Source organism: Papilio machaon, chromosome 11 (genome assembly GCF_912999745.1).
Source record: "Papilio machaon chromosome 11, ilPapMach1.1, whole genome shotgun sequence".
In the NCBI taxonomy this organism is placed as follows: Eukaryota; Metazoa; Arthropoda; class Insecta; order Lepidoptera; family Papilionidae; genus Papilio; species Papilio machaon.
In genome coordinates, this window is record NC_059996.1 from 3,435,143 (window position 1) to 3,456,969 (window position 21,827).

Here is a 21,827-nt window from a genome sequence, read left to right on the forward strand (position 1 = left end):
AAAATATTCGGTTTCATGTGCGTTAAAAAACTACTTTTATGTGTTTTGTACAATTTATTATACAATACAATATCGTTTTACGTACTTTACTTAACTTGACATGTTTTAAAAATATTTATCAAATCAAAACGTATCTTATATTAGTGTCAAGCTGTATGTGTGTGGAACTGATTATTGTTTATATCGGAACATGGAATAATATGTTCCAATACAAAAAAAAACTACTTTATACTACTTTTTATTAGCGAAGTTTATCTAAAGCAATTTTTATAGTGGCAACATCCAACACATTGAAAACATTTTCTTTTCGCTACCTTAAACAAATCATAGATGGCGCGATATGCATGGATAAAAGAAAAAGCACTTCTTTACGATAGACCGTAAAATTAAACCTGTTTATACATTTATAAATTAAATCTCTTTTTTACTATAATAATAAGTAAATAAGGTATTTAAGATTAATACAACTAAGTACCTTTTTTTCGACATCGCGTGAAAAGGACCTAACAAAACAGTTGTATTTAAACTTCTAAATGTGCAAAAGAGGAAAATGTAAATTTGAAAGTAGGTAATTGCTGTAACAACAAAATAATTATGATGTTTTTTTCGAATTGCTTGTAGAGGCTTCTACAATGAGCAAAGACATGAGGCTTTGCCATGTTTGTGAAACTACATGTACCTATGTATAGATGTAGATGATACTTAATACATGTTGTGTGCTCGGAAATTATCGATTTTGTTTAAATGTGGTTACAGTGTTCATTTTATTAACTTGCAAATTCAAATGATTTCAGTGGCTTTGAGGATTTTTAAAGATGCGAAGAACTAATAAAGAAAAGAAATTCACAACAGAAGAAAAATCAGTACCATGTGTCTTTATTTGATTTTATTTGATGACGTCATTTCTAAGTTCTCCACAACCAGGAGAACTTAATCATCATCGTCAGTAACCAGCGTTATAAAAACCAGATTAGCATGAAAGGACACTCAAGGTACCTATAATATCGTTTATTTTTCTTTACGTATTAAAATGAAAACTCATTACTTCATTATTAAAAAGAAATCTAAGGTACATAGTATACAAATTCAGAAATGTCTTATTTTAATTTTATTATTTAATAGTAAGTTAACTTAAGCTTCACTTGTGAATCTATTGTTGTGTTTTTTTACAATGTAATTATTCGATCTATCTTTTCAATGGGAGGGTTAATTAAGGTTAATTTTAGTTAACCAACGTTATTTTTGCGTCCTTTAAAGTTCGCGCCACCGCTTGGTAAAATATTTTCTATGATACTGATTATTTTCTTCTAAAAAAATGTAAGCATATTAATAATCTTAAATTGACAATAATTTAAATACTGGTCTCACATTAACTTATTAAGCTTGTGAGTTGTGAGTAAGCATGTGTTTATAGCAAAGTTATAGTTTGTAATAAGACATTGACCTAGGTACAGCCCGCTTGCTTTAAAGTCATTGATTTACCACTTGTTTAAAGTACGTAAATCATAATATAAACTTGCTGTGCGATCTTCATTTTCAAATTAAAAAAAAAGTAGGTAGGTATTCGTTGCCACAATGACAATAAATCAAATATTACTTTTAAATGCAGATAAATTTAATACATGCTGCATTATTTTGTTGATAATAAACGATGATATTTTCGAATAAAAACATTTTTTGCACAGAAAATTACGTTTTTTGTTTCTTTAGAAGTGAAAGCCTTACCTGCTTTCATGTACTTGTTCTTCAACTGATTTCTGTTGCTGCAACTTTTCGTAAAAACCTCTCCACATAGATTCTTCATCCATTTTTAATAATGTATCACTTTAAACAACAAAAAATACGACTGCTTTTAAATACAATTATTGTGTCCCTTAAATGACTGTTAGTGAATCACCAAACCGAGTCATATTCTGAGAGTAAATGACGTAAACACAGGTTATAAGATCGTATAAGATTGTGTGGGTAAACAACTGTAAATGCACCACTCGTTGGTGTTACAATTCAGCTTTGAGGTTAGGAAATAAGATTAAATAACAGTAGAAAATAAATCACTGAATACACTGTTTTATTAAAGATTTATCAAAGTCTTATGGCTAATTTTGGCTTCGTTTTTCATTTCGATTTGAACGTGTTTTTAAAAAGAAATGACGTAATTCAAGGCAGCGTTCATTGCGCGCAGAGCGAAACACCGACTAACCAGACGGCATTAACGCTCGGTCTTTTTGTATAATATTACACGATCACTAATTCATTATGCATGAAATGATGAATCAAACTTTGTTTAGAGTTCCTTTCAAATATTATTTACACTTCCGTCCATTAACAATATGTAGATATAGCAATACCATATTTCTTTGTTGTTGTTTGTACTCGAAAGCAGCTGTTTTGTGTTTCTGCTACTTAACAAGGCATAATACTGGTCTGTCTATTTATTTGTTATCGATTGATTAACCTAATGGCCTTGGTAAACATATTATTTTGATAATTAATGATAATGAAAATATATTTTTTATTTCGTTGAAACCTAATTAAATACAATTAATGCAAATCCATCTTCGATTGAATAACCATTAAAGTTTTCATATTTTTAATTTACCCTGAATTTACATGATAAATTTCAATTGATCAATATAATAATAATAACTGCTTTATTGTAACACTCATATACACAATTATGTGGAAGCCTTGGTTCCTGAACTAGGGCAAAGCCCTGTGTTTCAGGAGCCAATCCCTTCCACCTATCATTAAATTAATTTTACATAAAAATCATCTTATCCAAAATATGTTTCCATTTAGTAACATCGTCTCAATAAGATTAGAAGACAAGACAACCATACCTAATTTCGAAGGTCATTGATCCAATGGACTTTAAGAGTAGTATTACTCATTGCAGAACTTCCACTACATTTATGAAAGAAAAATACTTCCTTCGGGCGTTTATTTGAATAATAAAAAGTTAAATAAAACGATTAATAGCCTAGGAGTATTGTCTTGTGGCAGATTTAGAATTATCTGGTAAATTGCAGACCGAAATAAAGCTGAATGAAATAAGACATCTGTAAAATATTGGCGTCAAGGACTAGAAGCAAATAGCCTAAAGTAGACCATCTTGGAGAAATATTAGAAAGTAGCATTTGTAGCTAGTATTCAATGAAATTAACTAAACGGTTCAACTGCCCTCTTGACTTCAATCGTTGAACATTTGAACGTTAATTGAAAAGAGCGTGGGATTACGATTCGACTTAACCGAAGGTAGCCATAGTCTCGGTTCAACGAACTAAAGATCTAACGAACGCATCACGCTATCTTCTTTCAACACGACCTTGATTCCTATATTTTCATCTAGACTTGACAAAACAAGAGAAGTATATCTGATAAAAAATATAATGTGTCAATTTCCTTATGAAAGCATATATTTTTCATAATTACTTTTCCTTATTGCTTGAGATGTCTTTTTTTATTAGTGCGCAAAATAACACTAGTTTATTTCACTTAATAATAATCAACGAAGATAACATTTAATTTTCCTTCTTCAAAGGTTTTTAGACAAATTAGAGTAACACAAAATATTAGGCATAACATTGAATTCTGAGTTTGATTCACGTAGCATTAAAATATTCCGTGTCAATTGTGCGCCTACTTTGTAAACAATAATCACGATCTCTATTGTTATACCTATAGTTACAATTGGGGAAAATAACTACTAAAATACAAATTCAAAAAAAGAACAAAAAATCGGTCTTTACGGCTAATAGGATTTAATTCAAATAAGTATATTTTGTATCTGAGGCTTAGAACTGTCAATTTGACTGTATTATTGTTTACGGAGTCGTTTCTTGTAGAATATTTAAATATTTAATCAGTATATAAATCGAAGAACATATATAAAAGTGAACAAACATGAAATTAAAGATTTAAAACCGAAATTGACCATTTAAAAGTAATTTTAGTTTATTCAATGTTTTTTTAATTTTCGTATCCATAAATGGACGATGGAATTTTGAAGAAATAATAACTATCAACCATAGTCTGTTATAATTATTTTTTAATTAGTTGAAACAGCCTTTGTTTCGAAACTGGTCATAATTTATTAATAGACGTGAGACTCTTTTGTTAGTTACATTTAGTCACTATGACGACGTTATCATTAGCGTTTGTTAAACATTATTCCTCCACATGATAGTGCCGTGGAGCGAAACGCACAGGTAAAAAAGTTTCGAATTGAAATATACAAGGTCAACTGAAGGTTATAAAGCTCTTGTCACGTTATTGTATTTTTTACTAACCAGAAATGGATACACGAGCTGTGTTACTCTGTAATGACCAGTGTCACCCTTTTTTATACCAAAAGTTAAAAGTAGTCCGACGAAAAGGTTATTCATCTTATACACCTTTAAATTAGTTATAATAAAGTTGTGTAACTAGTTTCAGAAAAACACATTAAAAAAAACTTCTCGTACTCTCAAGAAAACACAAAAACTTTTTCACAACGACGATAACAAAATTTTTATTTTTTAGTAAATTAAATCGTATTGAGACTGAAATGGTAAGATAATAAGACTTCTGCTGAAACCTTGCAATTGTTATCTATGGCACTTTTATAAGCGTGGGAAATAGTTCGACTAGAATAATTCTCCTAGTTATAAATAGCTCAGCCTTACTGTCAAACGAAGGCAAAAAGGCTAATGGAATAGTCTGAAGGGAAATTTAATAATTTTTGAACCATAACGTATTCGCGAAGCTTTTTTACTTTAATATTTAGCTATAATTAGCTGTCGCCCGCGACTCCGTCCATAGCACATTATCTCTTCGAAATTAAAATACAATAACATATCTAAAACATCATAAATACCATTCGTATAGAGTATACTTAAGGTATTTCCTGAGTTATTTGCGAGGAAAACAATGGTCATTTGCTGTATATTGTGTCCGCCATTGAGTATAATAATTAATGTCCAAGATAATTTACCGAGTAATGTAAGGATATTACGATATTTTTCTAGTGCTATATTATTAATACCTAATAACAGTAATAATTGTTAACTATTTACTACTAGCGGTCGCCCGCGAATACGTCTGCGCAGAGCTAAAAGTAGCCTAAGATAATTACTTTCCCTTATGATTTCGAAGATAACTAGGAACAAATGTGGATTTACGCACAGACAGACAGAAAGACAGACAAAAATTAAAAAAATTGGTTTTTCGTTTTAAGTAACGCAATTAAACCATGTGTACGAATTTTTTTTTTTTGATATTACAAACAGACACTACAATTTTATTTGTTTAGGTATCCATTTGGAGGATCCATTTTTTATGTAAATTTTGTTTGATTTTCAAATAATCATCAAATATTTAAATACGTCAAACAAAGGTGCATACTATTAAATCATTTGACATAGATGTAACATCGTAAAATTTCCCAAATAAACTACAGATCCTACCACTTCGATATTATTTTTATCCTAAAATAGTGAATCACGAATTCAGATGTGTTAATTGGCGGTTATTGAGACTGTTTACTTACAACCAAATAAGACAATAGGGTTTCCCCGACTCGGGTTATTCTACAAGAAAACCACTTCATACCTACTTCAGTTAGAAAACTGAAACCTTGGCTTTTGATAAATGTTTTCTTATTATATACTACTAGCTTTTACCCGCGACTCCGTCCGCGCGGAATAAAAAAAATGCACACAAAATAAAAAATATCCTATGTTCGTTTCCTGGTTCTAAGCTACCTGCCCACCAATTTTCAGTCAAATCGATTCAGCCGTTCTTGAGTTATAAATAGTGTAACTAACACGACTTTCTTTTATATATAGAAGATATGATATACTTTATAGTGTATTTTATATTTTTGATATTAGTGTTCAATATATATTAAAATTTACTTATAAAGAACTTTTTTCCGGCGATATTTGTTAACCTAGGATCTTTAAATTGGCGTTGTATTACTCTATCCTATAATAAATATCAATAAATAAAATAAAACATAAATAAAGGCGAGTAATGGATTAAACTAATACCTCAAAATAAGTACATTCCATTTCTAAAAGCTTATACAAGTTATATTATTTGCGTATTATTTACATTTAACGGTAACGGTATCGTTTTATCTTTACACTTCACATTTCAGTGTAAATTCCAAGCCAAACAAAAAGTTATAAAGCGTGATGTCGTTGTATTAAAGTAAATATAAATAAGACGGTCTGTCTGTATGTACATACATACATTCATAGTTCTCTGTACACAGATGAACGAGGCTGGTGTTCGTTGATTGGTTGGTTACTTAATGCACAATACTGCATGTGATTATCTTGTTAACAACTCAGACCATTCGATGTTTATCATTCTAGCTTTTCTTAATTCTGCACGGACAAAGTTGAGGGCAACTGCTAGTACAGCATATTGTCACCCCTCTTTAAAAACAAAGATAACAATTTTTTTTTTAACTGTTTCGGCAATGGAAATTCATATGTACAATTTTACGTCGTCTAAAACCATATTTTCATCAAAGAAACGAGAAACTCAATGCATTTTCTTTGATAAATGGATTCACTTTAACGGTTGAATCTATATTATTACTAACTAGCTTTTACCCGCTACTCCGTCGGCGCGGAATAAAAAATAGATAACGGGGTAAAAATTATCCTATGTCCTTTTCCTGGTTCTAAGCTACTTGCCCACCAATTTACAGTCAAATCGATTCAGCCGTTCTTGAGTTATAAATGGTGTAACTAACACGTCTTTCTTTTATATATATAAGATAGATGTTCACCAGAATAGTGCTAAGCATAGAATTGAAATATTGAATTCTTTTGATCACAACGATTTATTACAATAATATTTCATATTTAACGTATTACTACATTACGAATTATTAGGTTACTAAACTAAAACTACATAAAAAAATCTAGTACTCGATTACATTTTGCGAATTCATATTTTTCTTTGTATCATCGACCTCTTTGTGTTTAGCTGACATATTTGGTTCAGATGACGCATCACTGCAATGTTAATATTGAAGATGTTGCTTGTAACAATATGTCCACATATCCTGCTTAAATCATCTTACTAACACTTACACACTAACACTAACTTCTATTATACATGCGAGTGTTTAGATGTATATAGATGGATGTTTGTTTGAAGGTATTTCCAGAACGGCTTAACGGATCTTTCTTAAATTTGAAATAGAGGTAGAACATAGTCTGGAAGTTTTTCCAGACTATGTTCTACATGTGTTCAAATAGGCTAATAATTTTATTAATATCGCGCGGACGAAATCGCGGGCGACAGTTTATTCATAAGTCTTTATAGACTTATAATAAGTATTGATTATCTTTAGATAGAGTGAAGCAAAGTTCATTTAAACATTTCGTTAATTCAATGATTTTTTTCCTTTTAACACATATTAATTTGCCTTTATTTTGATAGCAAGTACAGACAAAGTAACTTTAGGTTTTCACTAAAAATGTGAGATTTCGATGTTTTTATTCATATTTTAGTAATGGAAACGCACGGTTACAAATATGTTGGAGTTTATAAATATTAGTGATTTATGTCTGAAGTTTACAGTGAGATCATATCTGGATTGATACATGCAGACCACTTCTGATATATTTTATTATAAACAATTCTTAAGATATTAATAACTTGTGTTGTACTGTAACTGTGAGTTTGGCTCACATTTTCTGATAATCTTGAGGTCGATTCATGGCGATTTGACGATTGCGAAACATTCCCATAATATTTTACGTGAACGTTTCGCAAAGCAATCAATTACATATACTGCTACATGCTACATATTTAGACACGAAAAGCCTGTCCGAACGTTTTTAGATTTTATTGCACTTTCCTATGAGTAGAAAATCTGAATGCAGAAATTGTTAAAACAATTTCTTTAATAACTTAGGCAAAAATTTCATTTTTAGAATATCATGAATTAAACCAATCGTAATAATGCAAGCTGCAGGTCAACGCTCTTCATTGACATCGCGTGAAATATTAGTAAGCAATTATTAGCAACATGCATTTGAATGTGTCTGTTTCAAATAATTATAAGTTGATTGAATCCACTTTTGATCAAAATAACAAGATGGTTAAGTTTTTACATAATTTATTTAATATTTTTTTCATTTTAAAGTACTTGTTAATGTAAAATTTAATTTATAAATTCAATATGATACGAACATTCGGCATATTTTGGTCGTAAAAAGAAATCATGTTCTAAAGTCTTCCTCAGCACAATATACCTGTCAAAACTATGAAGTGTCTACTTCTCACTAATCCTTATTACGTAATATGTTCCTAAAGATACTGAGATTTGCTTGTTTTGTCACAATTATCAGTAATTTTATCTCATCAACTTACATCCTTTGTGTATGATGTGAGGTTTGTTTTTCATCGTTTAAACAATCATGATAATAAATAGGCAAAAGTCATAGTTTTATATAAAAATGTATAAGTATAATGTATAAACATGTTTTTTCAGTAAATAAATCGTTCAGTTATTCAGAAAAAAATGTTTATTTCCTTAACTAACTAAGTTAACTAAGTTAATTGTTTCAAAACCGAAAATCCTCTAATTAATTATTAATAACAATAGTAACTATATTTTAATAAAAATATGAATTGATTGCTATAAATTTTACTTACTTTCTCCTTCTAATAATTTCTTTGTCTTGTAACTTTTTGTACACAAACTTCCAAGGATCTTGTTGCACTGATTTATCCATTGTCACGATAAAACAACACTTTATTATATATAACTTTAAACTTTCGTGGTTTTTACTAATATCGGGATCTTAAACACCTCAATCGTGGTGGGAATTCCGTTTCTCACAAACAGTAAACACTTTATTAAATAATTTTGTTGTTTCAATTTAATAATACTACTATTAATAATAAAAAAAATGGATAATAATACCACAAACGTATTTTTCAATAGATACACCGCGATAATTCTACACTGTAGTCTGGTGCAAAATTTTCAGGCATTGCGTTGCGCGCGGCTCCTGCGACTGTCTCACTACTGCAAGCGCTCTATAACTTTGTTTGACTCAGGTTTATTACCTACTCCAATTTTTTAGAGTTCCAAGGCGACATACACAAAAACCATTTTCTCACTCACTATTATTTTTTATTACTCATTATAACATTTTAATGTCAAAAGATTAATATTGTTGTAGAAATTAATCAAGTTTAAATATTAGAAGTTGTTATATATTGGAATCGTAAATTAACTCGATTATTTCCCTTTATAGCTTAGAAGCTGTGGACAACAGTTAGTTTATTATATTAGGATACTTATTGTAATATACGGAACCACAATAGACAATAGCGTAGCTAACAAACTTGGTAATTCCGATTGCGACTTTATATTTCAACATGAACATCGCGGACGGTACCCGTTCACACGAACCCGCCGCCCTGCACAAATACAATGATCGTTATTCAACTATGTTTTCCTCATACCACATGGCTTTCCCTAAGCTTTTAATGCTAGTATAGTTGACGACAAATAACTGGAAAATACTTCAAGATTCATATGAACTAGATGAAGCAATAGTTCTTTTTTATTTAAGGAACGGAAAAATATTAATAAAAAAGGAACTTAGTAGTGTAATATGTGCAATTAGTACGGATCTAGAGTCTGTAGGTATCGTTTGTTCTTATAAAAAGCGATCTAATACTTTTATATATTTATTTTTATTCATGGGTACAAACAAGAAATTTCACACGTAGGAAGTGACTACCTATATCCATAACAATCATTGTAGAAACTTTTATTTTTTAAATTTCTGTATTAATACGTTTTAAAAAGACATCAATCCCCTTTATCTAATAAAATCAGTTCTTCTCCCTTATTACTCTTCTATCCCACATAAAGGTTGATATTTATAAATATTTGAATACACTACATGATTTAAAACTGACAAGAAAAGATTAAGTATTTGTGTACCGAGACTTGTGAGTTATTAAAAACGTCAGTCTAAGACTTTCCCAATCTAGGGGCGGGGGGTAAAATTTGGTTCTTATTCTATCCCGGAGGCAGTCAGTCAAGCTTCTTGGATTTTAGATGTAACTAATTACTACAAAAATGTATTATAACTCTGATGACTTTGAATTTTTATTCAATGCGGGGCGCGAGTTATTGTTATGTTAAATAGTTATTGTAATCATGCTTTGGCAAACGTCGAAGGCCGAGTTCAAATCTTATTTATACTTTGCAGTTTATATCTTAATATGTCAAGAGCTAAATAAATTCGTCGTTGAAAAAAAATCTTACTAAATTTGTTCATTTCTCCATAAAATACTTTGATTTTTTATATCAAGAATATGAACTATAAGCAAACTCAAGAATGTTTAACATTTTTTTAATTTAAACTATTCATTTTTATCTTATAGACGTAGATTGTTGCGACGTTTAAAATAAAATTAATTTTAAGACCAATTGAAAAGTTAATGGTCATTAAAAGAAATACACAAAGCAGGAAAATCGTACATTTACGTATGCATTAATGTACGATGAAATGATTCTAAAAGTTCGATTTGTGCGTTACAAAGTTCAATTGATGATGTTACGAAATTGCTCAATTTTTTTTAATGTCCAAACAAATGTGTTGCAACCGAATTGTTTTCATACAATCAAGTAATTATTTTACAATAAAAAATAAAAGCAAACTAATAGTTACCTTATTTTTAAATATCGTCGTACAATTGTATTAAACACCATCCTCAACTCCAGTACGGTAAGGAATAAGGATTATTTGGCAAACATAATAAATTATTTAATATCAGCTACATGCATGTTACTCACACAAGGATTACCGCTACTATGTTCATACAAGTGATCTCATTATATAATTAAAAATATAGTAAATAACACTCAATTAATGCTATTAATAATCTTACGCAATGACGCACACGATCTGGGGTTCTAGGGATTAACTCTTCGGGTACTTTTACAACCATAAAAAAACTTAATTCTTACTACCAAAGAAATCTAAATTTTAATCAGTTTCAAAGACAAAAATAACAAATTACTTATTATCCGTAAAACATACCAGCAAATGTAAAATTTAGATTGTTTCGTAAAGTTCTAGTTTAAAATACAAAACGTGAAGAATTGGGGAAACTGGACAAAGATCCATCAGGATAGTGCTAGTTTGCTCAAATTAAAATTTAACCTTCAGAAGTATTCGATCCCAGAAAACGCAATACACCAACTACTTTAAATGTGCGAATATTGTATGCTGTAATATTATAAACAAACTTAATAAAGTTATTAATAACTGTCAATTAACATTACTTCTATCGATACATACTCGACTGAGTTTTAGTCTAGATTGAAAATATTGCTTTAGGAGTATGCTTTCCTGTTTATATGTATGTATGGTAAAAAGATCTAAGAGTGCCAATTAAACTTAAGGGACAGATCTACAAGTCGATCATTAAACCTATCGTATTATATAGATATTAGTGTTGAGCCATCAAAGTTTTGGATGAAGGTGACATAATGTGACTGAGATGCGTATGTTGTGTACGTGATGTAAACAGAAAGAATGAAATTAAAATGATAATGCTCATGATTATGTATATCAAAATGAAGAGTTTATCGGTAATTAGAGTTGTAATATCGAATATCGAACAAACTTTACAATTTTAAAACAATTGAAGTCTATTTATCACTATCTAAACATTTATTGGTCTTTGAAATTCAAGCTAACATTCATTTAAAAAACCTGCCTGTAATAATACCGGTCGGCAGTTATATTGCATATACATTTTCAGAAATTGGCAGATTAGATGTGCAGTAATGGATGGATCACCCCTAACTTCAATTAACTTGAACAGTAAACAAGTCTCGAAGCCCTTTTTGGGAACGAACATATATGAGCCTAAAACATATATGAGACTAAAATGGAGTTTTAAATACAATTTAACCAAGCTCAAGTATCGCAAAAACAATTCCTAACGTTTTTGCTCCGATGTTATATTTTTATCAGCACAATTGCTATTATAAAGCCATTATAGTGACGGAGTTCTCGTAGTGTACAAACGCATATAACAATTGCGGGCAGGTGCGGCATTTTGCGTAAATACACGGTTATGTATTGCGTGCACGATCTCAAGGTCGTCAAGTGCTCATAGCAACTATATCTAGATACAAAACAATGTCTAGCAGGAAAAGATCATAGAATAGTAATTATAAAACTAAACATAAAATAGACAACTCGATGACGGCGGGTTTCCGCTCCGAAAATATTCTTAAAATATTTTAATCTCAACTTTAAGAAAAAACAGTATTTAATGTCTATGTTCGATATTTTCTGAAGTGTACACAGAACAGTTGCAGAACATTTTAATTCAAGTCTAGCATTTATTAGGTCGATAATTTTATGAGCGTGCTCCTTTGCGCAATGGACATGTCTTATCAATAAGTGCTCTTGTAAACAACCTTCATGAATCTTTAAACAACAAACTTAACTGTGGGTTTACATTGTTGAAATGTTTGTATTAAAACATATTATCATCCCTTAAATTGTCATTAAAAAAACAAAGACATTAGTAATTTAACGGTCACACTAACTGCTCTTCTCATTAAAATGTCTTTTTAAATATTCTATCTGATGCCGAGTATTCGTGTAGTTATATTTATATTCATCCTTCAATATCTCATTGCTATTCATTCGCTTTAGGATTGTGATTACTGTCTGTGTGAAGGGAATTAATAATTTATAGACAAGGCTAAGGGCCCGCTGACCTACTGCCCTGATGCCCTCTAAAATATGTTCGACCCGATTAACAATGTGTACAAGATTACTTTTAGTTTCCACAGCCTAGCACTTTCACAAAACGTATTGTTTAATCTATGTTTTTCGATGAAAATGAGATGGACAGACAGAGATACCAATAAGGGTGTCAATATTGGAAACATGGAAAGCTATCTTACGATATTATACGTTATGTATTTATGAAATAAAAATAAAGAAATTTTAAACATTAAAATCTCTACCGTGGAGATAAAGATCGTATATATTCTTAGATAACATTATAATATTATGTTCTTTTTGTATCGTTTAAATGGTTTTATTCTTCGTAAAAAAATAGCAAATTACAGTTACCTCCAAATTGCCAGTACTGATAACAAGGCGCAATTTTATCATCAAGTAATGGTGATCACACTATTAAATGTATTTACTTGAAAAGCTTCCGCTAAGAGTTCTAGAAACCGATATTAGTTATATCAGTTGTCATTAGTTTTGTAATTATTTTATCATATTAAAAACTTTATCATAGTTTCATTTATTATTTTAGTGAAAAGGCTGAACAAACTAGGTTGCACCACTTTTCTGGCGTAAAATATGTTTTTATAATATTGGATGTTTTAAGATTATATCTAGCCAATGATTAATTTTATATCTTGTTCACACTATAAGTAGGTTAAGTACAAATGTTTGTCACAGTAAACATATGTTTTATTCGCATTTTCAAATTTTATTAGTTGCGCTGCTATGTATGTGTGCTGTACGCTGCGGAGATTCAATCATCTACAGTTACGCCTAATGTACAGTTATGTACTTAGAAAGATTATATTCTATGAATATATTATCGGATAATGCTAATTATATGGAACAGTGTTAAAATTTGGTACTGTCTAAATTTCACGAGAATATCGCTTATTATGTAAAATTTAATTCTTAGATCAAATGTTGGTTTTACGTCGAACATCTTTTTTATGGCATGATTAATAGTGGAAATAAACCCTACGCCTCTAACGTCAACATGTTCAAAAAATGAATCACTTACTTGGTCGTATTTTGCTGCGGTTTTTTCCCACGCCATCGAAGTATACAGTCAAATGTTCCTCTCCGAAAATGTGGTTTGAGCATTTTCCATCTCTTCTTGCTATCCAAACTTTTCGCGTCGCTGGTCTGTTCACTCGAATTTAAACAGGAGTCACTCAACATGTCTGGTTCTGAACTACCTTTTTTAAGTTTGTCACCATCACTAAACGAATATTTACTACACTTTTCGAAACTGATCATCGACACTGTATCACAGGGGGGGCATGTCCTCCTATTAGACAAAGGAGTCGAAGTGACAAAACTTGTTTTATGTCTCAACTCTACACCGCTGTCTTTAAAATCAGACAAATCGAAAACGTCTTCGCATATGCTGTGCAGCTTCGGCCTCGTGTCGGAGACCGTCTTCGAATTTATTATACTATTCTCTTGAAAATTCTTACTCTTCATCGCGTGTTCGATGTCAACGAACGCAGTGATATCTTCGCAACTCTTCGCATTGTATTTATTGATATTAAACCTAGTCTGTTGTTTCATATCTGGGTTAGGTTCATTGTGAACCTCCATGGTACCGACGCTTACTAAATTATCTTCACTTTTCGATGGTTTTAGTTTGGCGAATATCTTCTTATGTCGTGCTGGGCGCGTCGGAGGCGTGAGGGTTTGTTCTACTGTCGCGTGTGATTGCGCTGCGGTCCTATTTGTTTTGGAGTACTTTGCGATAATTCTGTTTATTTGAGCGCTGTTTTTGCGCCTGTTAGTGCGCCTGTGGAAGTTGAGTGGGTCTTGATAAGCGTCGGGGCGGGCGCGGCCGGCGACCCGGGCCGACCTCTCTCGCCACTCCGTCACTTTGTCTTCGATCAGCCGCTGCAGCTCGAGCGCCCGCATCATTGGCCCTATTTCTGGCATTCTCTTTGTTTTACTAATCACTAATATATAAATTAACGTCTTTCCGTTTGAGATTGAGCCGCTTGCTGATTTAATTTGGATAAGGTTTTACCTGTAACATGATAATTCAAAGTTAACTTTTATCTCTTCAATTTTTAACAAAATAACTTTTTTTTAAAGACTTTATAATATTTTGAATACTATGCATAGATCAATGAAAAATTTGACCGATTTAAAAAGAAAACAGTATGGAGAAGAATATTAAAGCAAGCAATAATAAAATTTAAATGTATTATTTTATTATTAATGAAAAACACCTATTAAATTTCATACGAGTGACGCAAGACATCAAAAAATATTGTTACATAATTTTTTTTACACAACTGTTTAGGTCATGGATAGGGCATTGATATCGATTATAAATCTTACTAATATTATAAATGCGAATGTTTAGATGGAAGAATGGATGGATGTTTGTTTGAAGATATCTTCGAAACGGCTCAACGGATATCGATGAAATTTGGCACAGATGTAGAGCATAGAGCGTAGTTTTATAGAGCGGACAGAGTCATTACATACATAGAGCTCCTCTTCAAACCAAATCAGGTCAACCAAGTGAGACCGTTTACGTCACAATTTAATATAGAATTTCCATACATTGGAGAGGTATTCCTGTTCAGATATATTACACGATAAAACAATCAAGTACTGATAAGGTTTAATAATATGTTAAGTATAGAAATCAATGTAAGGCAATTGAGATACCGCGAGTTTCTAAAACATATTGTTGCCTCTTTTTCTCAAAGAAAATGAGAGGGAAAGCAACAAGTTTTATACAAACATTACGACAATGAATACACACACATTTAACTTAGATAAAATCATATCGCTGATGAGAATATTCTACTGTAACATTCCTAGAACACGTGCAATCATAACCAGTACAAAGCAATAAAACAAATTAGCTTAAATTAATTAGGAGATCGTTCTAAGAAACTCAAGCTGTCTGCTAGCACGTGTTGTCAAAATCTAAATAAGTAATGAATCATGGCTTTAATAACAGTCTCATTTTCTTCCTTTTATTGTTGACGTTTTATGAAGACACATTTTAATTTACTTACAGTCATAATATTTACTATATTGATTATCGATATTGTTAATAAAGCGCCACTTTAAATAAGTAACACCTTTTTATAATAATTATTGCCTTATTATTGTTGCAGGCGCTTATTAAGAAAGATAACTCAAGAACTAAACTTTTTGTAGTGTTTCTTCCTGTTTCGATTCCCACCACAAATTGTGAATACTTTTTGCGTAAAGGTTTACTAGCAATAGACGGGATCCTCACTATTTACACCATGAATTATACTTTGCATTGCTCATTAACTCAGTTCTATGTGTTTATCATATGAACAAAGATTTTGTTGACACAATAAACTCAAAAACTTCTGGACGGCTCATATCTGTAGTTACTCATAATTATTAAAATAGATCACGGTAATGTGATGAATATTCGTATTTCAATTAAGTAATAAGTTGTGGCCATGCAACAAAACATTTTCATACTGCAATGTGTACGTGAACCTTTTCGTTCCGCCGCTTGCTTGCGGAGGATGCGTTCGTCAATCGCGATTTCTAACATCGGCCGGTTGGATAACGTCCTTCCGAAATGAATTACCGCGATACCTTCTGCATCCGGCCGAGCCGACCTTATCTATTAGTACAGGTTCTTACAACATATATACACGAGTTTTTGTTACTTACAAAACCAGAAACAACAATAACTGTTTAGCAATTTTAGTAAATGATATCGGAATAAATACCTACTCTTTGAAATAAGTCCTTTCGGTCAAATATTATGCAAAATAGAATAATATTAAATTAAAACATTATACTATACTAATGAAAGATCACGTCAGGATTAATTCACATTTATTTCAGTCTAGGTACCGATTAGTTTCGTTACAATGTGCCCGGCGTGATGCGACCGCTAATGTGGCTTGTTATCCACTTACCCTGAAGATGGATCTTCAAAGGGTGTGAAAATAGTCGATAATAAGACCGAAATAAGTGAGTTAGTAAAGTCGCTAACATCAACACCGTGATTTTGTCTATTCCTTGAAAACCAATTTTAAGAACGATCTTATTTAAAGACGGATATAGATGAAATGAAATGCGGAAAATGCATGGCAATATGTACCAAAATTAGCGACCGCCAACCAAACGGCGACTGACCTAAATCTCTTTTTAATTCTGAACTTGCCGGAATTCAAAGTTCGAGTTTGGCGCGACGCCAAAGAAAACAACTCTCCCTTTAATAGAATATTATGAATCAAACCTTTTAATTGTCTTGTCAATATATGGAATATACTTTGTCAGTCACTTTTAGTCCTTTTGGTCCTCACTGTGAAATTCTACTGGCGTGATACTTCTATTATAACATATTCTGTCTCATTTTTTTTCAAAGAGAAGTATTTTGGGAGTGGAAACTCAGTATTATTAGTAAGTACTTATTTTAATTCTTTCTCATTCCGAGAGAAAGGTGACAGTGTCCTGTGGACAGTAGTATTAAAATTTTGAACGCAAGATTTCATAATGACGTTAATATGAGCAATAAAGTGTTTAAAACTATATTATTATACATAAACAAAGTGAGAAAGCATAACGAAAAAACTTACATTCATATTTATATTAAAGTAGTATACCCATCTGGTGATTTCACACCGAGTTGAACAATACAATTTAACAATCTAAATTATTGTTAACATTTATAAATAGTTCGTCACTTATTTTTATACACAAATAAAATAAATAAATGTAACAAAAATTAGACAAAAAAACACTTTCATATCTTAATTGTTTACATGTATTTAGATTTAAAATACGTCACGTCTCTAAATTACCAATAACAAAATCGAACTACGATGAAAGAAACCTCATGGGTAAAATTTTTACAGAATCGTAAGTGCGATAAAAATGATAAGAAAAAGATAACAGAAGATTTTTATTTTCATAACGTCACTGTGAACATTTAAGTAGTTCAATTTGTTCCATGAATCATCTCGGTGCGTTAATTTAGAGATTTAACAAGCCTGGCAGATTACAGACAAGAGCTCTTTGATTTAATAAAGGAGACTCTATAAAATGTATGATCTACATAGATTAATAAAGATTTTAATTAATAAAATCCTTGTATACAAACATCATTTGTTTGTAGACTTAGTGATAACCATTACTTTATCCTTTATCCTAGCAAGAAGAAAACATAAAGAAACAAACAAGTATCATAGATTAGAGCCTTTGTATTCGCTCTACAAAGGCTCTAGTCTTTGATACTTGTCGTAAATCGCACAAACGCTATCATTTATCAATGAAATGTTGAAAATATGCATTTTATTGATTCCAAATATAAAAGTAGTTGTTTTTTTTTAGTATTGTTGCTGATGACAAAAAAAATTCTCGCCAGTTTAATATCGGTTGATAAATTCATAGTAAAACATTGTATCTTTACAGAGTAAAAGCACACCCACTTCGTAAACTATATTGCGAAATCTAACCATGAAAAATTTCTAAAATATATCTTATATTCTCCATGTTTTATCTAATTACGATCTATGTATTTCTATGACTGAATGTTTCGTCAGTAAGCAAAATTTGTTGTTGGCGCTTCAGTGAGCAAGTGGGTTTCATTGTTTTAAACTTTTAACCAAAATAACTGGACGCCCCTTTCTCTTTAATATGAAATGCTTTTATCAGTATCATTAAGTGTTTGTAATTATATCAAAAATGTTCTATAAATAAAATTAAAATATGTGTAAGGAAATATACGTGTCCAGTTAAATATTTTAGCTACTTTGATTGTAACTTATATTTATTAAAAAGTTTCGTAGAAACGTAGTTAAATTAGAAATATTTTTGAGACAAAGTCTTTGTAAATATGCAAATATGGTTGTATACGAAGCATTAAAAAAAACTGCGAAATCTAAACTATTCAATATTTACACATTATTTTACTTTTTTGTATTCTAGTTTAATGTGTACACTAGATAAATAAAAAAAAACTTATATTGGTACTTACTACTATTCAAGTGAAAGCCATGATTAAGTATTTTCCCACAATCACTATATCTAAAAACACTAATAGAACAGATAGATAGATCAACACTATATGGGTTGATTAGATTCAAATATAAGGGCGCGTACACACTAGAGCAATGTCGTGCACGTGTGTTAGCCACACGCTCGGGACTCGCAGTGAGCGCGTTCCAGACGACCGCTCCTGCACTTGACTCATCAGACCTGCCCAGCGCCACAATGGGTTAAATAGAGCATCGAGTTTAGGCCACGTTTTTCATAGTTACGTATTAATTTAATGGGAATTATGTAAATTACGTTCTTCACGGAGATGTTAAGTTAATGTCATGTCAAAATGACGTTAAACGGAGCCAGGCTTTCAGCCATACTTCGTTGCATTACAGGGAGTACCTTCAGAAAGTCTAGGAGATTTAGAAATCTATAGTAATACTCAAGTTCCTTCGAGAAGAGAGCGTACCTCTTCCTAAAATAATTATATTATTTATTAGTTCTTATCTTATTTTATCTTTTGTAATATTGAAATTTTTATTTATCTTTATATATAAATATTTATGTTTGGTTATCCACCGCTGCAACTGGCGTGCGGATAGTCGTGAGGGTTTTCGCGGAAGATCAGCGCTGAATGTTCCAGAGAGGAGCACCCAGCATACAAAGCTGAGGGAGGACCCTATCCGGTCAGCATTGCAACGTTAATTATAAATATTTCTTTATTCTAGTGTAATTTTAATTTTATTCTGTTTTATGTATTTATAATTATTTTGTAATATGTTAGTTTTCGATTGCGTTGTAATGGTGCGAAGGATTAAATGTTATTTTTTTTTTTTAAAAGACTCATTCATCTGCACATTCTGATATCGCAGATGTCCATAGGGCAGCGATTATCACTTTGTTGTTCCCATGTTCGTTTGCCTTTTGTTTTATAAAAAAAATATGGCGTAAGTAACTGTTAAACTAGTTTGGTAATCAGCATAGATCTGGATAATATCTAATTCTGATTACAGACCAAATTACAAAAGTATAACTAACTATCTGTAGGTATAGTTAATTTTATTTTTTCTTGTGGATATGTTAAAAATTTCCACCGTTTATGTTTAAATCAAAATCTCGACATATTGAATGAATACAATGAAAAACATGACTTGATTCTATCACAAAACTTGTAGATGTCTAATTAGAATTTACAAAAATAAAAAGTTTGAATAATTCATTTTGTAAACTCGGAACAAGTTCCTGACATATGATTTTTTGCCAAATAATGTTTTACCTTTAACATAACCGCAACGTAGTCCAAAATATCTATGACCAAGTTAATATCAATGTTATTAATATTTCTTGGTAATATTATAAATCCGAATGTTAATGATGGATGTTTGTTAGAAGGTATCACCAGAACGATTAACGGATCTTACTACTCACAATATTTTTTTTAATACTGCGCGAACGGTGTCGCGGACAAAAGCTAGTCGCTCATAAAATACAAAACAATCTAAAGAACAAGTGCGGTCGATATCTTCTTATAGGATATGACGTAAGTTTCAAGACACGAATAGGCTACTTTTAAATTCATTCTTAGATTACATTGCTAACAGTTATCACAGTGACCACAGTACCAGAAGAATGTTCAGTCTAGAAGTTAATGGTCTAAAAGAAATGCCGCTATTTTCCGTTCTATTTACTTCTCTGTTGCTTAATACTCTATTGTGTAAAGGACTTGTGTTAATTGTCACTATCAGTGCCTATTTGTGACATCACCTAAAGGAGAGGGGCATTGTGCGTGTCTGCGGGCGTGACAATAGCTTCCGCTAAGGTCATTGTCGTGCGACTCCGTATTGCTGTACCTATGTCGGCGCCTGTTACATACCACCAAACTTACTTAGGAATATCATAGAGTCTTTCAAACCTTTTAACTATAAGCCTTTGGTATTAAGTGATAAATTCTCTGCAGGACTCAATCATCAGACGATGAGTTATAAAAACTAGAAACCTAGAAAACCAGGTACCACTATCAATAAATAAAATTCAAATCACGTAACATCTAAGTACCCCTTCTACTGCTGCCGCACCGCTGACATCTTCTACTGAAGTTCAAAGGAATGATGATTTAGTTTATAAACTTAATCTACACTTTTGATTTCATTAAAAAAGGATTATTAAGAAAAAATGTGAAAAGGTATCTGCATATTAATAAACAAAGTTTTCTAATAAACCACTTATTTAATTATTACTGTAAACTAGACTTAACTGTCCACCTAAATAAGGGCTGAGATTCACACTGACTAGATGATACCAGTCAAACGAGATCTGGTCAGCACAATTATACCAATCTAGTATTTGTCGATGTAACTGTTAAATCCAACGACCATTTCTCCCTTGACTACGACACGGATGTTGGTTTGATAATATGTCAATTAATATTCTTACTGTAGCACTCCGAAATTAAATATGAGCAATCTTCACTAAGGGTTTGCTTAATTGATCAACATAATGATATTATGTTATCTAAACTTTTACTAAAAAAAATACTTAACATAGGTTCTTCTATATCGTACTTTTGAGACCAAAAGCTCCGTTTATAACATACTAGCTTTTACCCGCGACTCCGTCCGCGCGAAATAAAAAATAGAAAACGGGGTAAAAATTATTCTATGTCCGTTTCCTGGTTCTAAGCTACCTGCCCACCAATTTTCAGTCAAATCGATTCAGCCATTCTTGAGTTATATATATATAGATTGTTATGTCTGTTTTGTCTAAGATAATGACAGGGATAACGATCAGGGATTATCTTTTACACAGAGATTTTGATCTCAGTAGCTTAAGGTTACAATTTTATTTGCACCGGTTCTTTCCGTAAGCGATCCTTGAATCAAATTTAAATGTCAAATGAATCCATTTTCTGTTTTTTCTATGATTTAAGTCTTCTTAAATCAAAAGTGTTATTTTAGAAGTAGATCTGATTACATACATCAAAATGTTTTTATTTGTATCGGCGTAACGGTCAATAACCTCAAATTTTGGCACAAAATTTACTTT

General features: G+C 31.3%; 1 protein-coding gene across 4 annotated transcripts in view; it reads right to left on the reverse strand.

Moving 5' to 3' along the window:
* LOC106714078 (protein unc-13 homolog 4B) overlaps positions 1–14,808 on the reverse strand; it is a 40,214-nt gene extending 25,406 nt beyond the window's left edge. For 2 of the 4 annotated variants that reach the window (XM_014507023.2, XM_045680013.1), the window contains exon 1: positions 13,819–14,808. In XM_014507023.2, the coding sequence (XP_014362509.2) occupies positions 13,819–14,723 (905 nt within the window). In that variant the 5' untranslated portion in view covers positions 14,724–14,808. Of the gene's footprint in view, positions 1–1,725; positions 2,195–8,661; positions 8,822–13,818 lie in introns of those variants that run through there. The other 2 variants (XM_045680015.1, XM_045680014.1) reach the window with 2 other exon arrangements.
* Positions 14,809–21,827: the final 7,019 nt, after the last annotated feature.